The 9,560-nt window shown below is 45.9% G+C and overlaps 1 protein-coding gene across 1 annotated transcript; it reads left to right on the forward strand.

Annotated features, from left to right (window-relative positions):
• The first annotated feature begins 2,690 nt into the window (after positions 1-2,690).
• On the forward strand, positions 2,691-5,364 carry fjx1 (four-jointed box kinase 1). Its single transcript, XM_084554765.1, has one exon. The coding sequence runs from the start codon at positions 3,353-3,355 to the stop codon at positions 4,634-4,636; it is 1,284 nt and encodes a 427-aa protein (XP_084410891.1). The 5' UTR covers positions 2,691-3,352; the 3' UTR covers positions 4,637-5,364.
• The last annotated feature ends 4,196 nt before the right edge of the window (positions 5,365-9,560 follow it).

Below are 9,560 nucleotides of genomic sequence, written 5' to 3' on the forward strand. Positions count from 1 at the left end.
TTACCGAACCAAAAATGCTGTATCTCTTTCTTATTATCATCTGCTCCACTCACTCTTACTAGAATAAACATGTCTGAGCACACACATGTCCACCGAGATCTCTTCATCACAAATGCAAACCGGACGACATGGATTCATCCCCATAGATCCCCTCCACACCCCACACCCCCGCCCTTTCCCTGACTCCCAGAGCATGAGTAATTGTCAGGCCCTGTGAAATAATCGGAGCTTTCAACGCTAATGGAAGCCCTGCACATTCATTATTCAGTCCAGGAAACAAGAGTGCTGCAAAGTGTCAAGGGACCTTTGAGTTATTACTCAGCATGAACCAACCTTAGCTATGAGGGAAGTGACAGAAGCCCACTGCACTTTCTCCTCCTCTTTCTCCATCCCTTCACGTCTCTTTTCCCCCCTCCACCTGGGCCGGCAGACAGGCACCACACAGAGAACACCAGATTGTGTCACAGCTGTGGCGTTGTCAGACGGCTAGCGATGGGTGTACTGTGTCGCCGAAGACAGAATGACGGACGGTCGGGGCTCTCCTGTGTCACCGCGCTTGACCACGGTCAGCCACGGCGGGTGGAGGAAAGCCTTCCTTTCCCCCGTGTTACGGCCCTCTCGGGACTGCTGTGGGAGGAATGCGGCGGGGGTGGGGTGGGGTGGTGCGGCAGCGGTGAGAGGGGGACTGAGAGGTTGGCTGACCTGCAGATAACACATGGCAAGAAACAGATAGGTCTGATATGTGAACATGCCCACACTTGCGCTCGGGGGGAAACGGATACCAAGGGCCACGGTGCTGCAGACTAAGCCAGACAGCGCAGTTACTGCACACTCCTAAAAGGCTACACACATCAGACAGAATTCCAGCAATGCACTTAAGCCTTCTTCATTTTTCATGTCTAGACCCCACAAGCATTGCTCTTACATGGTTTCAGAGTGAAAGAGACGGGAAGCAGCTATGCCCAAATGTTTATATCAAGTCTAGAGACCAAGCAGAGGGATAAGTTACATGAAAGTATTGTGACATATAATTTTATATTTGCCTGTATTTACCAAGTATAATGTAACTGCACGGTAGCTATCACCATTCCTGGGAAATTGATAGCGTGTTATTATCAAAGACTTGTTTGTTCTAAAAAGCAGATGAAGGGACTAAATCTTTTCTCTGCAGAGACATGCACCGCTACACAAACCTTTTTTGATTTTCCATCACTTCTCTCTCTTTGTCTCTGCACAACTCGGGGACTTTCCGTTCCTCCACGCTACCACACTGCTGTCAGTCTGCAATGCAGAATCAAACACATGGTAGGAATACAACAGATTACACTGCTGATGGCAAAAAAAAAAACCCATCCAACTTGGCACAAGCAGAGGTGAAGACTCCGTGAGCAGCACAGCCACGTCAGATTCGAGAAGCTGTCTCCCGTTTCCTCCTACACATTATTGGATTATGAATGATAAACTATCACGGCTTGTGCAATTCAGCATGTCTCTCTTCCAGCTATAAACTAACACGAATATCAGCAGCATGCAGATAAGAGTTACGGAGCTCAAGGCGTTTAGAGCGCACATTAGCAGACCCCTAGTTTACTGGATGTAATTGAGCATTCTTGTCTGCGGCTGCCTTTTTCGACTCAGGCAATCTAGCGTGCCAGCATGTTGCTATAAAAATGACCCAATTAATTTGATTAGGAAAGTGAGGTTCAAGATACGGAGAGTAAAAACACGAGCCGCATGGTGAGGAGTGCGGGGTGGATGCTAATGAGAAGTAATTTAATGAGGAGGATTTGTATGAAGGAGTTTGTGTGCATGCATGTTACATTTGGTTTAACAAAAGCCTTGGACAAGGATGAAACAAACAGGAGTGATGATCTAATACTTAAAAGCACAAATTGACATAACGGTGGTCTATGAATATAAATTGGGTGTGTGAACTAAAAATACTGAAGGGGGTATTTAACTGGGGTGAGATGCTTGCTGATGAAGATTGTGAAATATGGTTAGAAGCCGAATATAAAGTCCGTAAGTGGACCTTGTGTTAACCTAATGAGCTTGTCTTTGGACGGTGGGAGGAAGCCGGAGTATCCGGAGAGAACCGACACAGGGAAAACATGCAAACCCCACACAGAAAGGCCCCAGTCGGCCTGGATTCGAACCTGGAACCTCCTCCTTGCTGTGAGGCATCAGTGCTAACCACCACTCCACTGTGCCGCCCAAGCATAAAATTGAAGATGCATAAAAGGAAAACTTCTTTGCACATGTATCGCAGATAGATCAGGGTTAGATTGAGGCAAGTGTTTTAAAAATAAACTCAAATAATTATTTCTGTTTGCGATGTGCTCAGATAAAGTTTCTTAGCATTCAACTAGTGCCTTATCTGCATTTTCTAGATCAAGGAGAGCTTTACCCAAGGAGTATGGATATGGACATCCACTAACAGCATTAAAGCTGCAAGTCAACAATGGTTACACTTTGATTTCAAAGTCGATGAACTGGAGTAAGGAGCTAAACAACCCAAGAAACTGTGGAGATGCTTCTTAATGCTTTCATAATGACCTCATAGTGGGCAGACATGGAAAAATAGAGGGAAAAGTGTTTTGAATGTTTTGCACAAATTTGGAGACAGCGAGTTCAGGCAGGTTCATCCTCCACCACTCCAGCCCTGCCTCCCTTCGCCTCATTGACACACATATTCGGCTTCGTACGCAGGCACAGAATGTGATTTGCTTAAAATGGTGACATTCACTCCAAAGTGCTTCTGCTCTCGGTGTCAATTATCATAATGGCTGCCTTTTCCGATACCGCACGATCCTCTCTCACTTCGCACAGACGCATAAAACGCAGCGTGGTGCACTTGCTCCGCTCCTCTCTGAACCCTCCTTCCCACGATCCGCCCACCATCTCGGGGCTGGAGTCACGTGTCTCGCCGCCTAGTGCCTCTCTGCGAGTCGACAGCACCACAAATCAAACTCACCCAGCGCCCGGTGGAGAGCGAAAGGAAGATGAGAAAGAGGGAGGTGGACGCGGAGTGAGTACCAGGACTCCAACGGACTCTGACAGAGAACGTTCAGTAGACGACGGTCTGAAATGCTCTCTGTTACCCACAGAGCTGGATTATGAGAGGGCTTCTGAACAAGACCGATGATGAAATTCGCTCAGTTTCGGCGACCCTCTTCTCCCTGTGATCACAACAGTCCGCCTGTGCGCCGCAGGGCTTCGGGAGTGTACTGGACACGGGGGCGCACAGATCAGAGTCACTCCAGTTGAGCTGGTTGAAGGAAACCGTCTCTTTCTGTAATCTTCTTCAAATCTGCCAGAGGTCTGTGTACGGAAAGGAAAGGTGATCCTCACCATGAGGGCTCTAACAGCAAACTTGTTCGCTCTGCTCATCCTGTGCGCCCTCGCAAGTGTTTTCTACGTCTGGAGCGCACTGGAGGAGCGTTTGGAGCGACACAAACGGAGGTTTTCCAAACCGGGCGCAGGGTCTTTTCACCAAGGTCTCCCCGTGGACCTCTCCGCTAAAACTTTCCGGGCACTGCTTGCTGTCCCAGCGGCACAGAGACCGCACTTGGGGGGCAGACTCGAGGCTCACAACCTCACCGATCAGCCTGACTCTGCGGGAAGTCGAGATTACCATATGAATGGGGATAACAAGAGGTCAACGCAGCGGGCGGGCTCGGTCAAGTTGGGCTCCCCAGTGGAGAATGGGATATTCTGGAGTGGGTGGTTGGAAGATTTCCTCCCTGCGGGCTTCACAGAGGGATATGCTCGGGCATGGCGCGAGAGAGCGAGGACGTACCGGGTGGTGAAGCTGGAGCCTGGATGCGGCAGGATATCCAATCAGCTCGCTACTTTTGCGGATGGCACCAAAGCGTGTGTGCGTTACGGGATAAACGCGGATCAGGTGCAAGGAGAAACTTTGACATATTACCTTGCCAGTTTGCTTGGCATCACGAACGTGCCTCCTTTAATACTCTCCAAACTGAACAGTGACAGTCAGCAATGGGCGGCCGTCAGGACGCAAATAGATGGTTTACACTGGAGTGACCGAGCCGTGGTCTCGCTCACTGAGTGGATCTCCAACCTGACCGGGGTGGTAACACCTGCGCCGCTCAGACAGGAGAGCACCGGGTTGCACCCTGGGCTCGACGAGCTCTGGAACAAGACGACAGAGCAACTGCTGGAGCTAATGCAGTGGACTGACCTGATCGTGTTAGACTACTTGACTGCAAACTTCGACAGACTCGTCAGCAATTTATTCAGCCTGCAGTGGGATTCGCGTGTAATGGAGAGGGACACCAACAATCTCCTGAAAACGCCGCACGGTGACCTTGTATTCATAGACAACGAGGCCGGACTCGTGCACGGGTTCCGGGTGCTAAACATGTGGGAGAAATATCACAGTACAGTCCTGAGCTCGGTGTGCGTGTTCAGAAAACGGACCACGCAGCGCGTGGCGGAGCTGCACAGGCGCAGCGACTCCAGGCAAAAGCTGCTGGAGCTGTACAGAGACAGCGAGCCTTTGTCTCAGGAATTAGGATTTCTCTCAGACGAGCACGCCGGTGTTCTCCAGGACAGGATAGACAGATTATACAAACACATTTTACATTGCAAAGGAAAGTACAGCCAGCTGTGAACAGTCTGTATAGGTACAGATGATGGATCTGTGGAGCTTGGCAAAGGGGATTGGCACATGTGTGCAAAACTGACACGCATTACACAAAACTGTCTCGATTATCCAGCTGAACTACCTCTTGTGAATAGAATGTGCTGCCCACTTTATAAATGAGTAAATCTGACACATGTTTATAAGCTTCCTGCTCAGATTTCCGCTGTATGCCTCACTGATAGGAATGATAAAGGTCAGTTTATCCTGTCTTACATCACTCCACTGACCTGGTTATGGATAAATGTCAAGAGCAGACTATGTTTGTGACTGGGGTATCATAACGCGGCCCTTAGCGCACGTTCGGATTCTTGCCTTGTGTTCTATAATCCCAATGATAAACTCCTAAGCCTTAACATAAGTTGACTCTTGAATCCAGTATTTCTCGTTGACATCTGGCTCGCTATTCTTTTTTTTTTTTATATATATATATAATATAAAATCGTTTGCACACGTTGTCACAGCCGGCCCCTGCACTCTCGTGATTGTGTTTGGATTGCATATTCAGCCTTAAAGTCACAGGTGTATCATATCCATTGTGCATTTGGTAAATGTTGTAAATATTGTTTTGTCAATCTGTTTTGCAAATTTGATGCGGAACTAATTTAACGTGCATTGTAACATTCCAAAAAACTCTTGTCCTTTTTGATAAACAAACATAATTTAACTTAACTGTTGTCGGAGTATGTGTTTTGCATGCAGTGCCTTATTATAAGTGCATCAACTGTTTGCCTGGTTTGTGTGGAGCGTTGGGAGTTTTTGAAGCCCCTGTAGCTTCTGTACTTGCCCATACAGTGCTCTCATTGTGCTGTAGGAATATCTTGTACTGGCACACTGTTCCCCAGGAGCCGTTCTGTCAGCCACAAGCACGCTACAGCAGGAATCTCTAATCCCCTGTATAATTTCACCCAGAATGATGAATTGAAGGAGATGACTGACATCATTCGACAGCAGTTGAAAAGGGGCTTTATTGTTCCCCAACTATATCATGGCTTGCACCTTTTCATAACTAGAAGACAGCTAAAAAAGCAACAAGAACTCCCAGTGGAAGCGTGCCCTGCCGAGAGGCCAAACCCGCGATTAATGAGTGCTTTGCTCTCACCGGAGAGCCCTGTTTACAACTTTCCGCTGGTTGAACTGTTTAAGAGTTTTCATGGTAAAAAGTAAAAAAAAAAAAAAAATACAGGTTTAATGCCTTGAGGCCAGCTGTGTTATCTTGCCTTAGAATTCCTGCTTTCACTTGACATCGCCACATCAGGCTTTAATTTGATCCTCATGGATGCATCCTTTCCTTATTCGCTCCACCACAGGCCTGGCTCTGTGTTTGGTTACTGGTTCTCGAGCACATCAGAGGGAAAGTCGGTGATCAAAGTTTTGAAGGCCTAATTCTTTCCAGCTTTTTGCTATCCTACACCTCATCTGGTTTCTTTTACAGCTTTTTTAAAATATATATATATATGTGGCCAACTCCAGGGTACACCACTAACAGCTCCAAAAAATGAGGGCAATGAATAGTGGCTCAGTTTTTGTACTTATGCTTTATATTATGCATAAAAGCACGTGTCAGTGATTTGTGCTTCTCCTTGTTCGGTCACTACATAATGCTGGTGAAGCAAAAGAGGTGTAAGCAGGTGTAACTAGAAGCATTTTTTTTTTTTTCCAGACTATGCTTCAGCTGCAGTGGGGACTTCGGGATCGATATGTGCACTGACTGTTGTATAGTCAAAAGCCCGGCCGTGATAATGGGCTGTGTGTAGGGTTAGTATGCGCACATTTGTGTTTCGGGGGGATTGCACGGACTGCACTTGCAGCTGGGCATGGTTCCTCTAAGCCTGTCTGTTAATGTCAAACACTGCAAAGAGATTTACAACTGGCTGCAGACACCAGGGATTTAGAAACAAGGCTAAACTGAGGGCTGCATGTCTAAACCAGACTTGCAACCTTTCTTCCTTTCCCCGCCTCGCACAATTCCCCCCCCCCCTCTGTATTTCATCCACATCTCTCCCTTCCTGTCGTGCATCTGTCTTTGCTGTTAACGTCACTGTCAACTTCATTTATTACCTAAATGTGAAATGAAAGGTTCATTTTCCTAATTAGTTTTTTTTTTTTGTGGATTCCTTCGCACACGCACTTTAACCAGAAAACACGCCAGCTCTAATCACGCTAATGGGAAAATTCAAAGAGGTTGTCGGCTTACCTCTTAACTCTTAACATATGTTCTTCCTTCGCTCTTCCTGCCTGGCTTATTTCAGATCACCACACAAACACCGTCAAGCCCTCTTTTTTTTTTTTTTTTTTTCACCCAACAGCAACAGAAATCTTCAAGCACTAATGATTGCAACTTGTCCTAGCTTGCGGCAACAGTAGATCATTATGCAGTATACATGCAGAGCATGTCACCTCGAATGTAAAGATACAACAGGCTTTATGGTGCGAACTGATGTTGGTTCCGTGCTTGTACACATGGAATCAATGGACCGTTTTTGCACAAAAAAAAAAAAAGGTTAGGAAACAACGGTTAGTGTGTGGCGTGCTTAAAATGCAGAACAGGAAATGTCAGCTGTTTGCTCCTTGGAAATTCTGTTCAGGGGCCCACTTTAAGATAAACTTCCAGTGAACTGATGCTGACTTAGGAAATGAGGGCTAAGGGGTCACATAAGCAAATACAGACAGCATATATAAGAGAAATAAAAATGTAATTTTCCATTACATCAGTGCCCTGCCTTTCCTTCCAGATGTGCTTGTTTTCTAAGTCAGTAAAGACTGAGTCAGATCCCACAGACAATCATACAGCCAGGGGCCCGCAGCAGGCCCGAGCAGAGACCCCAGGTACTCGAGCTGATCTTCTTCCTCTTTGTGCACATTGCAAACATTCCAGAGGAGCTGAGGGAGGATCATCTCCATGGACACGCAAGCTCACACAGACACTTCTCAGGCGGGCAAGAGTAAAGAGTCCCAGCTGTGAACATAAACCTTTGTTAACACTGGCCGTTATCTCAAACTCCGGATTATCAGCAGATCATATTCAAAGAAAGCCGTCCAAGTTAAAGCATTTTATTAAGGACAGTACGACATTTTGGGAAATGCTAGTTACGGGAGCTTGTTGCAATTAAGTGGGAATGCTAGTGTAATATCTGCCCATTAAACACATGGCTGCAGTCAGCAGCTGATAAGATCAGCTTATCTTAAAGAGTGGAAATAGCCAACTACCAAAACTGCATGCTAGCACCTCTAAAGCTCACTAATTAACACATCTTGCTTTATCTTGTGTGCTGAATCAGTAACTCATGATTGAAAAAGCAATGAATTCCTAAACTCTGCACCAGGTTGGTTACAACAAGATTGTGAAGACACTAGTGTTTACACTTGGATTTTTGTGTGTACGTGGGGGAAAAAAAACTCCCAAAATGTTAATTATTTCATTTTGGAGAGAGTCCAGGAGTTGCCTCTTGTTTCAGTCCAAGTCCACAACGGAGCTAAATGGCTGCTGGCTGTTTACTCATATTGATCAATTTTTTTATTTATTTTTTTTAAGTGAGAAAAAATGGGTGTTTTCCAGTGGGCCTGCCATGCTTGAGTGGACGGACATAACTGGGGTTCTTACTTTGCTAAACAGTCCAAGGAACTTCCTGCGCATGACTGAATGATTTCATTATGACACCAGGGAGAGTCACTTTGTCACAGTTGAGTGGATACGGCCCATAGTGGATAAACTGGGTGGGGTGTTGGGGCAACGACTGGAGGCAGTGTTAAGGGCTGGACATCCAGAATGCGGTGCGCCTGGAGAGCTTGAACAAAGCCTGCCTTTGTCCAAAGTAGGGTTGTACATGTAAGGTCAGAGACATAGCACATTCTTTCTCGAGACAAAGTAGGAAGTAATGAGTTACAGAGGTAGGCAAGAAGGGGGTTGCACATACCTCCTCCAATAGAAGGGGAAAACAATGTGTGTCTGAAATTGTGTAGGTCCAAATTAACTTAACATCCAAAGATGCTTGGTATTTTTCTGTGTCTTACATCAAACATTGTCTGGTTTTGTCCATAACCATGGGTTGGTGTGGTCACATGTGTTCACAAGACGTGAGTTTAACTTGGGGAAACATCCAGCTATGTTAATCCATGTCATATGGCCTAAAGTCAGATGTGATAGCACACAAGAATTTGATAAAAGCACTTACGGTTTTAGCACCTTTTCTTTAAAAATGTTAAAAACCTTTAATTATCGAGCATTAGGCTACCAGATGCTGGTGGGTAGATTGGTTTTCCCAAAGCGCCAAGCTGAGGGGGACTGAAAATGAAGTCAGCGTGGAAATGTCAGAAAGTGACGTTGCTGAAATGGTCACTTGAGGATGGCTCCCAAAAGTGAGTCCTTCCCTGTAAACTTCTGTATTAAAACGCCCAGCTTTACAGCAGCAAAATATTTGGCAATCAACTTGTTTACAGCCTGGTACAAACAACAGTTTTGCTGACTACTGCTAAGTTCTCCTTTCATCTTAACTTTTTACAGGGTGTGAATTTTTACACAACTCAAGAATAAAGAAATGCTTAAGTAAGGGCGTGGGTGCTTTGACTGAAATCTGTCTGGCTGTGTGTTATTCCACTCATGCGTCACCATTTTTGAATTAGCCGGGAGTTTGCCAAGATGGTGGGAGTCAGAGGCACCCACATCGAGTTTCAAAACCACGTTTCATGGAACCTAAGGGTGACATTGTAGAAGGTTTGTCTATTTTTATAGCCAGTCAATGGGTTTCCCCTGTTTACAGTTTTAGTGCTAAGCTAAACCAAGAGTCATGTAGTGAATGGTATTATCTTGCCATCTACATCTTACTGAGAAAGCAAGTAAGCATGAATAAATGTCGGAAAACTCTCTGATAGAGGTTTTGACATTTCCCCAACC

Source organism: Chelon labrosus, assembly GCF_963514085.1.
Source record: "Chelon labrosus genome assembly, chromosome: 11".
In the NCBI taxonomy this organism is placed as follows: Eukaryota; Metazoa; Chordata; class Actinopteri; order Mugiliformes; family Mugilidae; genus Chelon; species Chelon labrosus.